General features: G+C 40.6%; 1 protein-coding gene across 4 annotated transcripts in view; it reads left to right on the forward strand.

The window, feature by feature from the left end:
• Positions 1 to 20,176, forward strand: part of ZFYVE28 (zinc finger FYVE-type containing 28) — a 148,396-nt gene that overhangs the window by 71,068 nt on the left and 57,152 nt on the right. For all 4 annotated transcript variants that reach the window (XM_033060645.1, XM_033060646.1, XM_033060647.1 and 1 more), the window contains exons 3-4: positions 16,463 to 16,600; positions 19,071 to 19,273. In XM_033060645.1, coding sequence (XP_032916536.1) covers positions 16,463 to 16,600; positions 19,071 to 19,273 — 341 coding nt within the window. The remainder of the gene's footprint in view (positions 1 to 16,462; positions 16,601 to 19,070; positions 19,274 to 20,176) is intronic.

Raw genomic sequence — 20,176 nt, forward strand, 5'->3', positions numbered from 1 at the left:
CTGTGTAAGTTTTTCTTAAATGTACCAAAAGGTAGGTAAAATGTCAGACTTTGGTTTATTGAACTTGATTGATGGTTCTAGAAGGAAAACTCTTTTTTCCTTAAGAAAAACATGTCTGCATTAGTGAATCTTCAGTAATATGCAGTGCTTGTTCATCTGAGGTTTTTTCCCTTGCAACACCAATCTTGCAGTGTTTTTGTATTAATGGTATAACAAGGTGTCCTTTCCTGTGCTGCTCACAACATCACACAGTATTGAATTTTATAAGAGGTGATGGCAACTCATGTACACTTTTGAATTATTCACTCATGCATTCCCTATCACTCTCTAAGTTAATTTACCTAGATTGTTGTTGTTTTCACGTTAATATTTTGTTAGTTGATTTGGTAAACTGGTTTAACACAATTTATCAGCTATTTAAATGGAGCTAGGTTTATTGTTAAATATTACAAAACTTCCTTTGTTTTGTTTAGGAGTAAAGAGCAAAAAACCCATTTGTTTCTAAAGCAGACTTTTTTTAGGACATCACTGGTAACAAATCTGTGCCTAAAGTACTTCACGTCATGAGAATGTTTTTAGGATCATAGTCCTTGCTTGCTGTTTCAGTACACTGAGAATTATTTTTCTGTGTACAGTGCTGAGGTCTCAGAATAGCACATGAGTCAGTTCCAGCATGGTTTTATCAGCACTATTCCTGCAGATTGTATCTCAGCAGTGTGTCGCTTGATCTGCTGAAGTGCACGAGGGAGGAATTTACCCCATCAGGGCACTGACCTGAAGCAAACCACAGACTTTCCTGGCTGTCCATTTGCACTGTTCCACAGAATAGTAAAATGGGGAATTTGTAATATTTGTGAGACATGTCTGTTTCTGGCTGAGTGGTAGGAGTGATGGACACTGCATTGACTGGCAGTATATTACACTGGTTCTTCACTCCTTTCCTCTATTTGACTTCTTGGGAAGCACCTCCTGAATGACTGCAATTGGCAACCCAGCATTTCCCAGTCAGCTTTAGCAGTTCCAGTTTGCTGTATCATTAGGCTTTGAAATGTAGCCTTTAGTGGACTGTCTCCTGTATAGGTGACTCCTTCATATAGTGCTGGGAAGCAGGCACCTGAACTTCCTTATCCACTGTAGCATGAGTGAATGTTGCTGGGGAGTTGGAGCCCTCAGAGAAAACTACAGTAGTTTCACGAATACAAGCCGCACGGATTATAAGCCGCACCCCCGGTGCCTCGACAATGTTGCTGTCTTTGTCAATAGATAAGCCGCACCCCGAATATTAGCCGCACTTTCGTTCGTCGCGAGAATCCGTGCGCAGCTTTCACAAATTGGCCAATTAGTAAGAGGATCGCGGCATAGCGGGCTTTACTGGCTCGGGGCGGGGCCAGGCAGGCTCGGCCCGCTCATGGTTGCCGACGGGGCCGGGTGGCCCAGCTCAGCGCCACGGCTCGGCGGGGCTGGCCGGGTGGTGCTGCCGCCGCCGCCGGGCTCGCTGGCCCCCCTCTCCCGTCAGCACCGCCCCGCTGCCGCGTTCGCTCGCCCGGCTGGCAGGGCTGCCGCCGCCGGGCTCGCCGTCCGCCCCGCTGCCGCTTGTCGCCCGCCCCGCGGCGCTTTCGCGGCTCGCGGCGGCGCTTTCGCGGCTCGCGGTTCGCGGCTCGCGGCGGCGCTTTCGCGGCTCGCGGTTCGCGGCTCGCGGCGGCGCTTTCGCGGCTCGCGGTTCGCGGCTCGCGGCGGCGCTTTCGCGGCTCGCGGTTCGCGGCTCGCGGCGGCGCTTTCGCGGCTCGCGGTTCGCGGCTCGCGGCGGCGCTTTCGCGGCTCGCGGTTCGCGGCTCGCGGCGGCGCTTTCGCGGCTCGCGGTTCGCGGCTCGCGGCGGCGCTTTCGCGGCTCGCGGCTCGCGGCGGCGCTTTCGCGGCTCGCGGCTCGCGGCGGCGCGCTCGCGGTTCGCGGCTCGCGGCGGCGCTTTCGCGGCTCGCGGTTCGCGGCGAGCGGCGAGCGGCGAGCGGTTCGCGGCTCGCGGCGGCGCTTTCGCGGCTCGCGGCTCGCGGCGAGCGGTTCGCGGCGAGCGGTTCGCGGCGAGCGGCGGCGCTTTCGCGGTGAGCGGCGGCGCTTTCGCGAGCGGCGGCGCTTTCGCTCGCCGGGCGGCGCTTTCGCGAGCGCCGCTTTCGCTCGCCCCGCCGGCAGGGCTGCCGCCGCCGCCACCACGCTCGCCGGCCGCCCCCTCCCGTCTGCACCGCCGCCGCGTTTCCTCGCCCTGGCCGGCACTGCAGGCCCCCGCACCGCCGGGCTCCCCCACGCTGCTGGCCCCGATTATGCTGGGCTTCCCCCGCTGCCAGGCAGCCCCACCCGCCGGCCTTCCTGCTTCTGCCATGCTCCCCTGCACTGCTAGCCCCAGTTCTCCCGGGCTCCCCCGCCCTGCTGGCTCAGGCTCTGCCGCCCGCCCCCGACACTGCTGGCCCCGCCTCTGCCAGGCTTTCCCACCTCTACCGGGGCCGGCCGGGCTCCAGCTTGGCTTGGGGCTGCCGCGGGCTCTCACTTCCGTGTTGGCAGCTTTTAGAATTTTGTTAATAGATTAGCCGCCCCGGAATATTAGCCGCACTTCCGCGTTTCCACCAAAATTTTGGTCAAATTGGTGCGGCTTGTATTCGTGAAATTACTGTAATCATATTTCAGTGTTGTGTTTCATCACTTGTCTGTCTCAGTTTCTGTAGCAATACAAAATATGTGGTGAATTTTATCAAAAAATACTGTGTGTCAGCCACACTTATCTCCATATTTCTTCAAGCTCAATTTAACAACTGAAAGCATCACTGTGAAATAAGTTGAGATACAAGTGTCAGTGGAAACAAAGCTTTGCCCTCCCTGTAAAGGAGAATGTGTTACAGGCTGAAGGAGCTTACTGTGGGGTGTGGAAAGATGATTTAAATTGAATATGGCAAACAAGGAGTAAAGGAACAGTGCTGCTGGGAGCATACTAGGGGAATCTTCTTTGTCACATGCAAAAATCACAGCCATAGGATAGTTTGGGTTGGAAGAAATCTTGAATATCACTGAATTCCAAACCACTGCTATGGGCGGGGACACCTTTCACTAGATTTCCCCAGCATGGGGCAGGACTTTGCACTTGGCATTGTTGACTCAAAACTCTAACACAAAAAGAAAATATATGCTCTTAATCTTTGAAAATATGTTTTTTGTGTATCTTCAGAGCTTAGTAATGTTATTTGCTTTCTGAGGAGGGAGATAGATGGATAAGACCAGTCCAGAAGTGGGGCAACTTTTTGTCTGATACTGTGTAGTGTCTGACTGAAGCATTGGTGATGTTTGATAATGGGTCACTTTAGGAGGTGGTTACTGATTTCAGCCTGATGTGGGGATAGCAGTCCAGCTGTTTTTCACATCAGCTTACACCATGTAGGTGGGCAGATTTCTATGTTTTTATTTAATAGATATTTTCTACTTTTATTTAATAAATAAAACCCCACAAGACACCAACAAGAGTGACACAAAAACTCAAACAAAATAAAAAAAACACCAACTACCAAAACAGAACCAAACAAATGAAAACAACAGACCAGAAAAAAAATCCAACTCCAAACAAAAAAAACAACACCATCACATAGAACTCTGAAGCTGTTGCAGGACTTGCAAATTGGTTAGTAACAATTTGAGAGCAGAAGAGAAACCTGACTGAGTTGTCACAGAGCATGCCTTGATTTCTCTGTAGTGGGAAATGGAAAGACTCTTCACTGTGTGACATTTGAGTTTTCTTATTATATATATTTAAAAATAAATAAAAGTTGATGTAGCATGAAATGACAACACAGGTGGTAATCAATAATGCACAAGGGTGAAACTGAATCTGGATTGACAAGTTGCTAAATAATGAAAAGAGAAATTATCTTTGTATACAAAACACAATTAATTTTTAATCAGTGAAAAAGGAATGTGATTATATTATGTTAAATGGTGCATGCTGGGGTAGCCATAGGTTGTTACTAAAGAGACTATGATGCAAGGTTGTGCTGTACCATCTGCTCATGATGACCACAATCATTGCATGCAAACTCCTGTGGAAAACCACTGGCTTGGGTGGAAGATGAGGTAGTCTTCTATATAAAACATGAGGTGCTAACAGGAGAGCCAAATTAATATTTCATCTGTACTTCAATTAGAACAGTTCCTTCTTTTGGTCACAAGTTTTATTCAAATTTAAAAATACAACATTTTCTTCCTTGTGAAAGAGAACCCAGCTATAGAAGGCTCTTAATTTCAGAGGTATTGGAGTCTTCTAACACTCAGCTTCAAAAGATGAAATTATTTTTCATTTCTTAATATATGATTATTTGCCCTCGATCATAGTTTTTATATTGCTAACAACTGGCATGTTGATACCTTGAATGAGTATTGGGAGTGGACCTGAGACACAGTAGTGTAATTCCCAGAGCATTTGAAGGCTAAATGAGGACAATGGAGTCAGGTCATTTTAAGCCTGACTTTTCTCAGCACTTGTGAAGTAAGATACTGTACCAGATCCAGTTATGTAGGAATTAATGTAATGTGACGTGTCTGACTATCAGGGGCTTTATAGTTCTTCCACACTCTTCAGCAGTGCCATCAGAGGATTGCTGTCAGCTCTGCTATAGTGTGGTTGACTAAAGTTTAAATGTTTTTTTTTTTTTAACTGCTGCAAAGAAGGATAGATTCTCCTATCAGCCACTGAATTGTTTATGTAGTTTCATGACTTAAATATGCTGCAATTTTCTTTCTTTTCTCCATATGCACGTGGTAGCACCACGTTAGCAAGATTAACAATATTGTGCAAATTATTTTATGATGTTTCTGTACTTGGGGATTAAGTCTGCTTTCTTCTACTAGAAACCTTTTCACTTAATCATATAGAAAAATCCCTTTAATTTATTTTTTTCTTTAATGCTGGAGAAGTATGATAAGAAAGACAGGAAGGCAAGTTAGTAATTTTTTCAAGTCAGTTCTTAGCAGTGGAATTTAATTTTCATTAATTTCATTAAAATATTTGAAATATAAAGCCTGTTTTTTAATAGAAAAGAATTCATTTCACAATAATGGTTTATTATGAAGAATATTTTGTGGACTATTGCACAATCTGTTTTTCTCGTGTGTCGGGTTATCATAAGTAAGTTTTTGTTAAACAAAATCCTTTAATGGAACATCCACAAGGATCATCCAGTCTAACTTTTGGCCACACCCAGCACCATCCACAAGAGTCAAACCAAATCCCTGAGCGCATTGTCCAAGCACTCCTTGACCTCCATCAGGCTTGGTGCTGTGACCACTATCCTAGAGGGCCCCTTCTAGTGCCCAGCCACCCCCTGGGTGAAGAACCTTTCCCTAATATCCAGCCTAAAGCTCCCCTGACACAACTTCAGGTCGTTCCCTTGGGTTCTGCCACTCACCAAAGAGCAGAGATCAGTGCCTACCCCTCTTCCCCTCAAGAGGAAATTGTAACTGCAGTGAGGTCTCTCAAAAACATCCCCAATTAATTTGTTTGTGCCTTAGTCCTTACCCAGAGGTTCTCAGCTGTGCCTCTGCCAGCTATGAGCTCTGTGCATTCCAGCCCCTGCCTCACCTGCCCTGCCCTGCCCTTTCCTCCTGGAGAGCCTGGAACATCCAACAGGGCACTGCAGCCACAGAACTCGTCCCACCAGGGTGTGCTTATGCCAGTGATGCCAAATCTTTGGGACTGGGCCAAGGCTTCAAGCTCCTCTTGCTGGATCCTCATGGTACACCTTCTGATAAAAACCTTCAGGTGCTAAATACGTTAAATACATATATATATGTTAAATATTGGCTACAACAAAGACTTCTGCATATTAGAAGGAGGGATTGCAAAATATTTTGGAGTTTGAGAGATTAGTTTCAGACTGCCCTTTTTTGTACTCTTTGTGTCTAATATAGCAATAAACTACTAAGTGAATGGCTGGAGTTTAAGATGATGGGAAGAAAATAAATTGTTATCTATTAGGATGACTTGTTCAGTCATTTTAACTTTATAGTTAGCCAGAGAGAATGAGAAGCTTAGATAGTTCACTTATAACTCTAAGTTCCTTTTGGAATAGATGCACTGGTTGTCTTCTGCTTAGGCTTTTGAAAGAATTTGTTAACTCATTGCTACAGTGTTCTTGGTGAAAAATAATGCAGACTTTAAGACAGTAATTTTAAAAATTATCCATTTTTTGAAGCATTGCATGTATTAGCAAGCTATTGTTGCTTTGAAGAAGTTTGAAATGATTGATATGAAAACAGCTTGTGATAAGGATGAATTTGCTGTTGGAGTGCAGGCTTCAGATAGCAAGCTTTGTTACTGCATGCTTTTGCAGTGCTTGCACTGATAAAAACTTCCCCTTTTAAAGGCTTTGGGAAATCTGTACTTGTGCTAAATTAATTATGCAGAAAGTGTGCTCTTGGTTAAGAGAGCTTACCTTTTTGCTTGTACCACTATTCTCTCTTGCTGGATTTCCATTTTTTAGAGTAGTGCTATTTTTTCAACACTTCTCAAAGTAGTGTTGAGATGAACAGCAGCAGAATCACCCCAAGTACACAGTTCTTCACACAGTGGAAAAAATAAAGCTAGATACTGCTAACATGTTTATTCTGCTCTTTGTTCCATGTTTCTGAGAAAAGCCTTGACTTTAATTCAGAAAATGTAGTGCTCTTGATACTAACATATGATTTACACAATATACATTCTTAGGTTTGCCCTGAGAATATATTTTCAGTTCTCTAGAGGTCTCAAGGTTTCTGTGCCTGAAGATTACTTATGCAAATACCAAGCACCAGATATTTGTATTCTTTGATTTCTCAATTGCCCTGTGGTGTCTGTAACCGCTGTTAAAGTTGTTGCTATTCCACATACACAGTGCTCATAATCAAACAGTGTAATAGTTCATGTAGAGGTGTTAAATGATGATCATCTTGAGGCTGCAAAGCTTGTTCAATTGATTTGTGCAACTGAGACACTGAGCTAACTGCCTTTGTGATGTAAGCTCTGGTAGTTTTTGCTTTAGAATTGTTCTGATACAGTGAAAAGGTTTTTTTGTGTATTTTTTGTTAGCTTTTTTTCTTTTTAGGTCTGATGAAGACATAAATAGAGACAAATCCTAGCAGACTTTCAGAGTCATGTTCACTTTTGACTTATGTGATAACTGGTATGAAAATACATTTTTCATTTTAATACATTCAATAAAAACCTCTGGCCTCAGTGCCAGCCTTGTTTATTATTTGTACAGTTTTCTTCCATAGGGATTTTGCGAATTTGACTGTAAAATACTTTGACTCTGTAGCTGGAATGTGATAAGTTTTCTCAGTAGATCTAATTAATATATTTGTGGTTGTCTGGCTTATTCTGCGATGCAAATATCATATTTTATAATTGAGAAAAGAAAAATATGAGGGAATTCCTCAACCAGGAAAGCACCATTATCTTGATGCAGATTTTTAGGAGAACTTTAAATTGCTCATTTAAAATACACAGACTGTAGAAATTATTTGAAGCTTGACCACTCTTAGAATGAAAGTCTCCAAAGGTTTGGACTTGGTTTTGAGTTGAACGGTTGTTGGATATAACTCTTTATTTGTGGTATAATTTCACATTGGCCTTTCTTTGTCTTTTGTCTACAGCTGTATGAGTTTAGCATAACTCAATTAATTCTGTACTCAGTGAAATAAAATTTTTCGTTGATTTTTAATGCTGTGTGTTCTTTCTTTCCTAGCAGGTAAAAGCTTTTAAATTTACCAGTTCTATGGCTTACCAGCGAGCTTTAAAACTGCATTAATGGAAAGGCATAGAGTGATTTCAGAAGGAGATATTTCTGTAAATTTGAATAGTTTTGGTCAGAGTTCTATGATAGCTTTAGAATCTGTGCATGAGGGTTGCTCAGTTTTTGATTCAAGCAAGCCCTTGAGCACTTCATAGAAATGTTATAAACATTTTAGTTTCAGTAAATATCTTAACTTTGTTGCCTGGATATTTAGTTGAGCGTGGACAAACAAGAGAAATGAACTTTGATTTTCTGTAAAAAAATAACCCTGTTCAAATGTATATTTCTATTTTATCACACATAGTTCCTTAGACCTTATTCCATGGTCCACTGGCAGCATCAGTTTAAAAGTTTTCCATTCCAGATTTACACAGTCCTTGTTCCTATTCCCGTAGTTAAGCATGGCACCCCTCAAAGCACAGCTCTGAGAGCTTTGAAGTTTTAGATCCTTATCCAAGGCCAGTTTAAATAAGCTGTGGTCAGCTTTGCTCTTGGAAACTCGTGTTCAGCTGTAGTGATGATCTTATTTGTAGAGTCTGTGAACTTGAGCAGTGAAATGATGTGGGTTACTCTGGATCTGTGCACTAAAGCCCTTCACAGGTGCCCCAGGTAGAAGAGCACTGAGAGTGGTGGTGACACTGGGGACAGGGTAGGTGGGATGCTGAGATAAGGGACTGAGTTCTCGAGCTGGCCTTGCTGCCAAAGGCTGACACTGCAAAATGGCCTGGCGCCAGTCTGTCATGGAAAGTGGCTTTCTGTTTCAGGTGTAAAAAAGCCTTATCTGAAGGTGTCTCCTACTATCTGATAAGTTTAAGTGGTATGAGACTAAACAGTCTCTAGGGGGAAAAATATATGCTGTTTCATTCTGTGCTCTATTAGAATTGTATCTATGCTGAAGAGAAACAGTCAGCACCAATGAGCATGCCTTGATGGAGAGGGTACCTGTGAAGGGCTGTTAAAGAACTCAGGATTGGCAGTGAATTATCTATGAAATAATAATTGCATCATTAACATTCTTGCAGGAGCAAACTGAGAGTATGTACCATAATCACTGGGAACAATGAGACAGTTCAGAGGTGTGGTGTTTTCATGTTTGATTGCATCTGTCCATTGAAGAACATTTTCTTGTAGAATTAGGCAGAAATAGATCTCATTAAGGAGACAAATTAGCCAAAAGTGAAATAAACTCCCTGCTGGGTTCTGAAACCTAATGATTGGTTAGAAGTTGGCAAGACTCTATTCCTGATGTTACTTTGTTAATTGATACAGGGGTTAAACAGTGTGGGTTGAACCAGGAGTATTTTTGCTAAAGTAATGGCCAAGGCTTTCTTGTTGCTTAATTTGCAACCCTGGAGACATTATATTAGTTCTGTTAGAGGTCAGTGGAGACAGCACAGTAATTACTAAGATCAGGGAAAGAAGTTGACTGAAAGAAACCTTCATGTTCACAAAGTTTAGAAACGGCAGCAGACAAAGATACCTTTTAACAACAGTGGGAATAAGTAAGAACCAAAAGTAGACTCTGTCCAACCCATTGATCCTTCCTCACTGATTTGTGGTGAGAAAGGTTTTCTGAATTATCTCTGTCTGAGGTTTTTCTAAACTGGAACAGAGCTGGTGGACTCTAGAATGAAGTTCTCATAAGGTTTGTATTTAAGAGACTTGTTGCAGAGGTAGCAAAGCCAGAAACTTGTGCCAGGATTAGGCTGTTGTCTGACATGCGAGTGAGCTAAGACTTTTTCAAAGGAAATTATTTTCTTTTATACAATGTCTTCCAATTTAATTTTGGTGGAGACAGTGCCAGTCTAGAAAAAGAAGAAAAACTGGGAACAGCCATTTTAAAGTGATGATGTCAAGATGAAACTTAAATCTGAGGCAATGCTTATCTACTTTACTTTTTCTCCTGTCATAATAAAACTTGTAAATTTGGGTGTTTTTCCTTTAGAGTTTCATCTCCAGTTCAGTTGTTTTAGAACTGATGGCAACATTTGTCATTTCATTACTCCTGGTAATGATGACGTGTGTGAGTTGCATTTCTCTGGCAGATGTCTTCTCTGTGCTGCCTGACATCTTCAAGCAGTTGGTGTCAGGTACCTGTTTGCTATTGGGATTTGCCATTGAGTGAAAGCTCTTAACATTTGTTTTGCAAGCTGGCAGACTTGTCAACCCTTTCATATATTTTCACAGTACTTCACTGCAAATCAACTTGAGTATGATTGTTCTAAATACATTAATTAACTGTCCTGGTTTAGGGTAAATTCAGGGAGAAAGACTCTGAATGGGGTCCCTTTAGGGAACAGATTCAAGCAGTCCCTCCCCCAACTGTTTGGGGAAAAGTATCAGAAGAGTTGGGTTTTTTTGTTTGTTGGTTTGGTTCATGGATTTTAAATTTGCCTTTTTTCCCCCAGTAATGTCAAATGATCGGTGGAATGTTGTAGTTGGGTAAAAAACAAATCTACATAGTTGAACATTCATTATCAGTAAATAAAATGGTTGTGTCTTTTTAAATATTGTTTTTTAACAGCTTATCTTCATAATTTTTGAGGAACTTCTAGTCACTGTAGAATAATTAGCAAATGGCTCTGAAATATAAAATGCTTGACTACTTGGGCCATCAATACAATTCCAACTAAATGGAATTGTGTTTTCTTTCTGCATTTCATATTTGAGCTTATGTGTGGTGTGATTAATATTTTAATATATTTTTCTTTGAGAAAAGGGTTTAGTGCTGTAGTCTTAAATTGTAGTTTCTCATGTTAACAAGTTTCTTCATGTGTTTCCACTTGCTCACATGGATCAAATATATCATTCTGAGAAATTGCCTGTTATCTAAGACTGTGGGCAGAGTGGAATGAAAATGCTGTGCACTGCAGGTCAGGGAATTAATTTGCAGCAGAGAACCATAGGGAAGAAAGCTGGATCCATGCCAGCTCAGCAATGAATGTGTTTGGGATGCAGGATGCTTTCACTGCAGCAGGGGAAGGCAAAGTGAAGGTGGCAGTAATTCATGATGACTTCTCCTTCATTCTGCCCTCTGTGAATGGGGATTCCTCTTTTATTTTATTGAGAGTTGTTGCTAGGCTGGGGCAATACAGAACTTAAATTGCTAGATATCCAAATTGCCTTTTCATGATGAATTTTGGTATTACTCTGTAGTGGGCTAGGTTAAACTAGGAGCTGCTCCCCAGAATTCACACATAGAGCTGTTACTTTTAGAAAGTGGAAATACATGAGTTGCATCCTCAATTTGTAGATGATACCAGGTTGGGTGGGAGAGTTGATCTGCTGGAGGGCAGGAAGGCTCCACAGAGGGATCTGGACAGGCTGGATCAGCGGGCCAAGGTCAGTGATCTGAGGTCCAACAAGGCCCAGTGCTGGGTCCTGCCCCTGGGTCACAACAACCCCTGCAGTGCTACAGGCTGGGGCAGAGGGGCTGGGATGGGCCCAGTAGAGAAGGACCTGGGGGTGCTGGTTGAGAGTGGCTGAACATGAGCCAGGTGTGCCCAGGTGGCCAAGAAGGCCAGTGGCACCTGGCCTGGATCAGCAATGGTGTGGCCAAGCACAAGTTTTTTGAGTGGCTGAGGCAGCTGGAGATCCTTAGCCTGGAGAAAAGGAGGCTCAGGGGAGACATTATTGTTCTCTACAACTACCTGAGGTTGTAACCAGGTGGGGGACAGGTTCCTCTCCCCAGTAACAATCCATAAGGCAAGAGGAAATGGCCCAAATTGTGGCAGGGGAGTTTTAGATGGGACATTAGAAAAACTTCCTTCATGAAAAGGGTTGTCAAACATTGGAACAGGCTGCCCAGGACAGTGGCTGAGGCACCTATCACTGGAGGTAATGAAAAGATGAGTAGATGTGGCACTTGGGCACGTGGTTTAGCAGTGGGCTTGGCAGTGCTGGGTTAGTGCTTGGACTTGAAAGGTCTGAAAGGTCTTTCCCAACTCAAACAATTCCATAGTGCCACATTGCCAGTGGGAAATAATCAATTAGCTGATGAGGCAAAGAGAGTCTGAAAGCACAGCCTTTGGGCTCTGTGGAAGATGGACTGGAGGGAAAGCAAGAGAGAGGCTTTGGATCTCTAATGTGAAATATCAGTCTGGGTTCTGAATCAGGACTTCTGTGTGCACATTGAAAACCTGTTTGTTACATCAGAGTTCACACCACCTTGTGACTGGTTTCTTCTGTTAAAGTAGCCTGTAAAACCTTAAATGCTCACTAATTGCTTCAATTACAATAAAATCTTCCTTTATTTTTGACATTAGTTTCTGTTCACCAGTGACTTCTGATTGCCATAATGTGATGTTGAAGGAGTTCTGGAACTTTGCCATCAAGCTAGAAAAGATAACAAAAAATGTCATGGACTTACTTAAAAGAAGAGGTTAAAATATCATCTATTAAGCTCATGGTGATATCACAGCAGACCATATTGCCTTGGCTGGATTTTACTGTTATTTCACAACATGGCTATTAAAGAAATACTGGACAGCACAGGAAGTTACCTTCCTTTGAAGAGGTCTTGCAAAAGACCTCAGGAAGGTCATATTAAATTTGATGTTGTGGAAGAGCACTGTTTCATAGTATAAGAAAGATGAATTTCTTGGCATTTTTTGGTACCTATTCTGGAAGCTAATGCAGCAGTTGGTTTTAGCTTTATGCTCTGATTATTATATGACCAATTACTGATGCACCAAATATAAAGCAACTTTTTGTCCTCTACTGTGGCTACCTACGTACATTCTCACTGCCACTCATTATCTTCCCTATCAAAATGAAATATAAATGGTCTCTATTATGTGAAACTCTGAGCTGTGTTTTCCAGGAAATGAGGAGTTTGGAGTAAATCCCAAAGCAGAATCTCTGCAGTGGGTGCCTGTGCTGCTGTAAAGCCTCAAGAGAGCACCTGAAACAAAACTGTGCACATCCCAGTACACAGATAAACCAAAAGATAACAAATAAAGCACCAAAGGAGGCATTAAAATCTGGAGGCTTTTATGTAGAAAGATGGATCAAGTGAAAGATTTACTACTTCAATTGCAACTAATTGATTTCTGTTGCTTAAATTAGAGCAAAATTTCAGTGCTACCATGTATCCAAACCCATTTGTTATTAGCTTACAAAGCAGAATACTGTAATTAAATAAATTGAATGTTTCTTGAAGCTCTTATAAGAAAAGACTAATTTGCTTACAATGTGTTGGATAGTCTGTCTAAATTGGCTGGCGTCCTTCCAGCTTTAAAGCAGCTGAGAGCTGAAATTATTATGGGAGCAAATATTCCAGATTTTTTATGGACGTTACTCTGCTCTGAGTGTCATAAGAAGAATGGAAGAGGGAAGGGAAGCGATGGAGAATTGTTGGTTTGTTTTGGTTTTTTTTTCCTTCTGTAGGATGATAAAATAAACCCTGTAGACTAACAGAGAATTTGGGAAATTGCACATCTTGAAACAGCAAAAGCAATGTACCTTGTAGAAATCTTTCAGTATTTATGTATTATATATCAAAGTTCCATCAACTGTTCTTTCTGTAATCTTCCTGTATCTCTGCTAGACTAGGCAGGAAAAATGGCCATCTTTTTAATTGGCTTTTTCACTTAACTCTCTAACAGAATAACCAGTGTGAAGCCAGGTAAGTCCATACAAACAGCTGCTGCTGGAGATGGAGCTATTGTGATTTATCTCTGTTGGGAAGTGTATATTCAAATTCTAATTACTTGTGGTTTAACTTAGTAGTATTGCACATATTAAAAAAAAAATACCTGACCTACATGGAGGTGTGTTGGTAGATCTTGGGTGTTCTGGAGCAGAAACATCTAGAGATTATAGGAATGTTGAAGAAATGAGGAAGAATATTAAATGTCTTTTAACTGGGAAACAAACAAATTAAACATTAGTATATTGTAAGTTTAATTCATTACATTATCTTGCCTTTACTTTGCAGTATTTAAGTGCATTAAGGTATAAAATTTCACGAGGCTTGTAATAATTGTCTCCTGAGATGATTTAGAAAGAATTGTAGTGCTTTTTAACAGGTATAATGGTTAGAAGAACAGAACAAAACCGTGAAACAGTTGCTTACCAGCTATGAGTCCTCTTTCTTTACTCCATTTGCATAAAATGTTCTTTGATACATCAGGAATTTTTGAATATGTATATAACTGATATGTAAGGGAAATTCAATCTGTCTTGTAGCTACTGTCAAGTGAGATTGCATTTAAAAAATAATTATTAAATTAAAATTTAGGGAGGAAGGTTTTTCAATATGGCTTTTCATCTTATTCTGTGTAACTTTTTAGGAAAAAAAAATGCAAGAGAAAAATTGCATTTCCCCATATTAAAGTTTGGTGGCAAGTAAAATAAATTGGAATATCATGTCCTAAAATAAAATGTAATTGGATTACTTTAAGTCTGATATAACCAGATTTGAATAGTGTTCTTCTCAGAGTTCCCTGCCTTAATATTTCTCTGTATTTCCTGAAACTTTTGTAAAATTTTAACTGGTGAGATTGCTTTTTGCCACTGTATCTCTCCAATGCAAAAAGGCCTTTACAAACTTGGATTAATTCTCTGAAAACAGGAATCTGGCTTTTTCATCCTAATGATAAAGACCAACCTGTATTGCTCTGGTGATAAAGTGAGAGCTACAGGCAAAGCACCTGGTCTCAAAATAGATTAGTAATAACAGATTTGAAATACCTCGTGAGTGACTCATGCCTTTCTACAATTTAAATGTTTTTATCCTCAGTTTCAGTCTTTGCTCTGTAACTTTGGGTAGGAGTTAGGTCGTTTAGGAGTTTTCTTATGAGACCTCCTTTCAAAACACTTTGGTTCCCAGGTAGATTTAGTTAAATAATGGTGAGAGAAGTATACTCAATACCATGACTTAAGATGGGGATGGAGAGTAGGAAATTTCCTATTATTCTGACTTTTCTGACCCTGAAGTGTTATGCCAATTTGGATGTGATTGCTTATGTAACTCCCTGTTCTGGAGAGAGGAGGTGGTGAGTGTTTGTCAGCCAGTGGTTCAGGATGGTGCTACTGCAGCAGGATGTGGCCATCTTAGGTCTGTTCTAGGATTTGAGCTTCAGTTCTCCTTGCCATTACACTAGGAAGGTTGGTTTTTCCCTCAGTTCCTACAAGGGACATCCCTTTGGATTCTGAGGGATGCTAGTGTCACACTGATCCTGGTAGTAAAATGGCAGTACATCTCTAAAATCAGGTATTTTGTGTCAATGATTCTAGTTTCCTTTTCTAGTTTCTTCTCATACCTGCTGGCCATGGTCTGTGTTGGGATGCCCTGGAGGGGCAGCAGGACATTTAATTTTCAGTCTTATTTCTAGAGAAGATGGTTGATTGTTACACTTAATTGTGTGTTCTAGCCATATGAGGTGGGATTTTTTGTTTAACATCTTTATTGAAATGAAACTTATCTCTTGACAGCCTTGCAGAAAATACTTCATTGTGAAAGTGTTTTAATTGTCAACACATCAAGTACCTTATACCAGTGTGTAATAAATATTGCTGATTGTTAATTTATTCACTTATTTTGGATGAAGACAACTGTAATTACAGCCTTAATGTTAAGATTACTTTGTGGCATCAGCAGGTGCAGCAGTTTGTGGAGAAATTGCAGGAAATGTATTTTTTGTAGCTAAAATAGATTTTATCTTTCTTGATGGGGAACATGTTAAAGGGGCAGTTTTCTTCAAAATTCCTATTTTCTATTGTTGTTTAAATGCAGGTGAAAATAAAACAGTAAAATGTAGATTTAAAGCAATTTTATCTGTTAAACAATTTTCCACAGACAGATGTGGTTGTATTTGTTTGAGAAATATTTTAAATAGAATGTGAATTCTGTAAATAGCGTAAGAAGCATAAGGCAGACAAAACATCTTTAATGAAAGCACTCAGCCTTTTTCATGCTCTCAATCTACCTTTATTATGTTAATCAAATTCTGTACAGTTCCCAGTAGGGGTATGTGAAAATTATCTTTTCAAATAAATGAATACAGATTATTTACTGCATATCAAGAAACTGGTTATAGGTCTTTGATCATTGTCCTGATGCAGAGGTAGATCAGAGCAGTTATTAAAACTCTAACTTGTGTGGTGTCCCCTTATCCTCCTGGGTGGCTGGGGGAGGAGGTGGCAGGTGAGTGTTCCAGCCCTTGGCCACTCAGGACTCAGGTGTGTAAACTGCTTTGAGTTACCAGGATGAATTTAAATATACTCAACCACAATGAGCCCAATATAACTCAGTTTCTAACAACTCCAAGGTACCCTGTCAGGTGCTCTTTTTGGGAATAATGGGAGTCCCTATTGTTGGGGCTGGTGAGAGGAAATGGAAGAAGTATAATTTACTTGTACTTCCAGTTAATTTACTGATATGTACAGATAGCTAGAGGTAAAGAACTTTTTATATCATGCCACCTCATCAGAAGTCCCATTAAAGTAGTCAAAGTTAATTGCAACTAATCTGGGAAATTTGCTGCTCTCGTTTCTATCCAGTATTCTCTGTTTTCACTGTGTATATGAACACTGTGAGAGTTAAATACTGCTTTTTCTATCTTAATTGGTTGGTATCTCACTAATAAATTCTATTAAACAGTCAGAAAAAGTGTTCTCTTTGCTAATAGTATATATGGTATTGTGTGTTTTGCTTCAGGATAATGTTTTGAACATCATAAACCAAATCATGGATGAATGCATTCCACATGAACGGGCCAACCGAGACTTTTGTGTGAAGTTTCCAGAGGAAATCCGCCATGACAACCTTGCAGGACAGCTTTGGTTTGGAGCAGAGGTAGGTCTGTCATGCTTCTGTTGTTTGGGATTAATAGACACTTTTTTGTTGTATAAAGCCACAAGTACCTCTTCAGACTTTCTGGAAGAGGTACAAAAAAAATGACAGAGCAAGGTAAACAGGATAACTTGCTCTGGGTGCTCAGAGGAATGGGGTTCTTGAACTGGGTTTTCATTTGGCTAACAGCATACCAGGTTATTTTCATAATTGTGTTTTCAGTATTCTATAAAAACTTATTTTGTGGGCTAGCAACTGAGTATTTTCTTTGTTTTGTCTTTTTTTTCTTTTTCTGGTCAGCCATCTTGTATTTTGAAGATCTTAGAAACAAATATAAGTGTATTAGGGAGTTTTATCAGGACAAAAGTTCATCTCCAACAAATGCAAGTGCATGCTGTCACTTTATTTTAATGGCTATGTTATGCTATAACTCATCCTAAGTACACAACATCAAGCTGTCATTTGTTGCACATAACTTCCTTGTTTCACGTGTATGCCAGAAATATAACAGTTCCTGTGCAGAACACTGAAGTGCACTTTTCTTCTCTTACCTGGTTTCTCTCAAAGACTTACTTCTCGGGCAGCCTGTAGGAACAAGGAATTTCTGTAGTGAATAAGCTTCCATTATTTTAACCAAAGGAAACCTGAAGTGTCAGAACATAAGTCTATAATATGCAAGATATTTATTTATTAGTACTGACATCTTTGGCTAAGAAAAAATTTCATTGTGGCATCTTTAGTGATAAACTCTTCACTTTTACTGGCATGAAGGTGACTTAAGGCAATGCCATGAATTTGTTGAGGCTGTGGGTGGATTAGTCTAGACATCCCACCACACAAGAGCACATTGTGGTCTTGTTTCAGTATTGCCTCTCCTGTATTTGAAGCAGTCCTTGGCCTACTGTTAATATCTTTCTTTTTCCTTGCCCAGTTTCTCTTTTCTTTTTCAAGTGTATGTTCTCCATGAAGAGTTCCCATCTTGTTCAGTCCAATATGCCTCCATACATTCTGTTTCTGAAACTTGCTTTGACAGTTGTTAATTGCAAGCTCCTCTGAGTCAGAGAAGTCTCATAGAATTAATAAAATTAATTTAGTACGTCAGTGCTTTGTAATCCTGTCCTCAGTCTTGTTTTATTCACTGCTGTGTTACATAAGCTGAACCTGTTTCCAAATCCAACTTTCACTGTGGAACCATCAGGCTGGAGAGACCTGTTGGTTTCAGAGAGAGTAACATATGTAGTGGTGATGTAATGCAAACTCCTACTGCTGTAGGTACTGTCCTCCTGTAAATTCACGTAGCAAGAAGGTTGTGCGAGCTTTGAGTACACACTTCTGTCCTTGTCAGTACAACCACTGAGTTATCAGACTGAGAATACCTATCAGCAGGTAACACTTACTTTATCCATGCTTCCCACAAACAGTGCTGTAGCTGATAAGAAGTAAGAACATGATCTTCTCTGAGTGCCCTCAGATCAATGCATCAGGCTGCTGAGAAAGGATCCCTTCTGGGACTGCACTTCCCTCACACTGGGTTGCAGGTGTGGCTCCCATCCACAGGATGCCAGGGAGGGAGTGAGGTGACACAGCTGCAAATGGAGATTTTAAAAAAGGGAAAAAAAGCCCTGATCTTTGAGAACAACCTTGTATATTGTCAGTTAATAGATGTATTGCTATTAATGCAGCCGGTGTGATTTTTATTGGTGCACATTGTCTTCCAAATGTATCCATGAAAGAATAAAGACAGCAGTTGTTTTTAGTGGCAAGATTTTTTAAAAAAATAGTTTTATTAATATGTTACAGTAAAAATCTACTGTTAATGTCTTTGTCAGCTGGTCAGAGAGAGGCCATGTATAATGCCCAGGGCAAGGAGTCTCTTCAATAGTTGCTTTCCAGATACTGGAAGGGAAGAATCACTCAGTGACCTGATTTTTGTATATAATCATAATTTCTGTGGGAAGCAGGCTACTGGCCTAACTGGCTCCCTGTGTGATAGCCAGTGTGAGCAGTTTCACTGCAAGAGACATTACAGTTGCAGAATTTCTGTTTGTTTTATAAGGATCAGATCTATTTTACAAAATCAAAACAGTCCATGGACTGTAGTTTTGCTAGAGTCCACCGTCTCTTATGCAAGCAATCTGTGTGTGCATAGAGGATCTATCCTACTAATGCTTATTGCCTGACTGGTGGGAGAATAGCTTTAGTTCTTCTGTCAGCTCTGTGATTCTTGTTCAACCTTCTCCTCTTCTCATGTCTCCCTGGCTGAGCTGCTCCCTAAGCTTTTCTGTGAAGGCTTTTGACTCTTGACATTCCAGCCTTTAATCTTTCACTTGTTTAATAATTTGCAGCCAACTGGGGCTAAGTACTGCCCTTTTTCAAAAGCACATCTTATTAAACAGCACATCTTGTGCTTTAAGTATAAAAGTATTTTTCACTTTGTGAAAACTAATGTTTTATCTTTTCATATCTTTCCTAGTGTTTGGCTGCTGGTTCAATTATTATGAATCGTGAAATTGAGAGTATGGCTATGAGGCCCTTGGCCAAGGATCTGACCCGAAGCCTAGAGGAAGTCAGAAATATCATTCGTGACCAGGCCTTAAGGGATTTGAACCTCTACACAGAAAAAATGAAAGATTCCCTCAAGCATTTTGATGTCCTTTTTGCTGAGTTTGAATTAAGGTAAAAGAAATGAAGTAAATATTTTGTGAGCCATGTCTTGGCCACTGCAGCTGTTTTGTGGCTTACTGGTTTTTGGAATTGGCTGTTTCACTCTGTATTCTTTGAGTGGAAAAAGGATGTAAATTTTTTTATCATTGTATTTGACTTCTTTAGTAATTGGTTGTATTGTTAGATTTTTCCTTCCAGTGTAGCAATAATGAAAACTAAATAGCTTTTTAGCAAACAACATTTGCTCTCTCCAAATAAACTATAATCCCCCATTTGCATACTGGCATATGGCATTTGAGGGAGAATTTCCAAGACACAAAAGGAAACCATAAATCTCTTCTCTTAATGTTTTCTTTGTCAGGGAAAAGGCAACAAATAGGAGATGTTTAAAAAGAATGATAACAAATATTCTAGAGACTATGAGGTTTTGTTCTCTTGTGCTTAGTGATACAATCAAGATGTACCCAGGGAATTTAAGAAGGCAAATTGAATTCTGATGGAAGAAGTGCTTTTACACAAGCCATGATTAACCACAGGAACTCACTGATTTGAAAACTTGTGATTGAAAAATGACTTGGGAGATTTATAGTTTAAGTAAAAATAACTTTTTTGAGGTGATGCTTTTTTGCATCAAGGGTCTCATTGACCAGTCTTGCATTGTGTTCAGAGTGTAACCAGCTACCTGCCTGTGTGTCAGGTGTTTGTGATGCTAGCCACAGACAAGCTAATGGGCAAGATTATGTCTGGATCTAACACAATACAGCCACTGCTGCCCTTAGCAGAACATGTTTCTTAGAATTGGGTAGTCTTTTAATATTTCTTGGGAATAACCTATAGACTGTCATGTCCCACATCGCTGCTTGCCCTTCCTCAATATTATTATTCTCTTGTGTTCTTTTACTCAGGTAAGTGGTT

This window comes from Catharus ustulatus, chromosome 5 (assembly GCF_009819885.2).
Source record: "Catharus ustulatus isolate bCatUst1 chromosome 5, bCatUst1.pri.v2, whole genome shotgun sequence".
NCBI classification, from domain to species: Eukaryota; Metazoa; Chordata; class Aves; order Passeriformes; family Turdidae; genus Catharus; species Catharus ustulatus.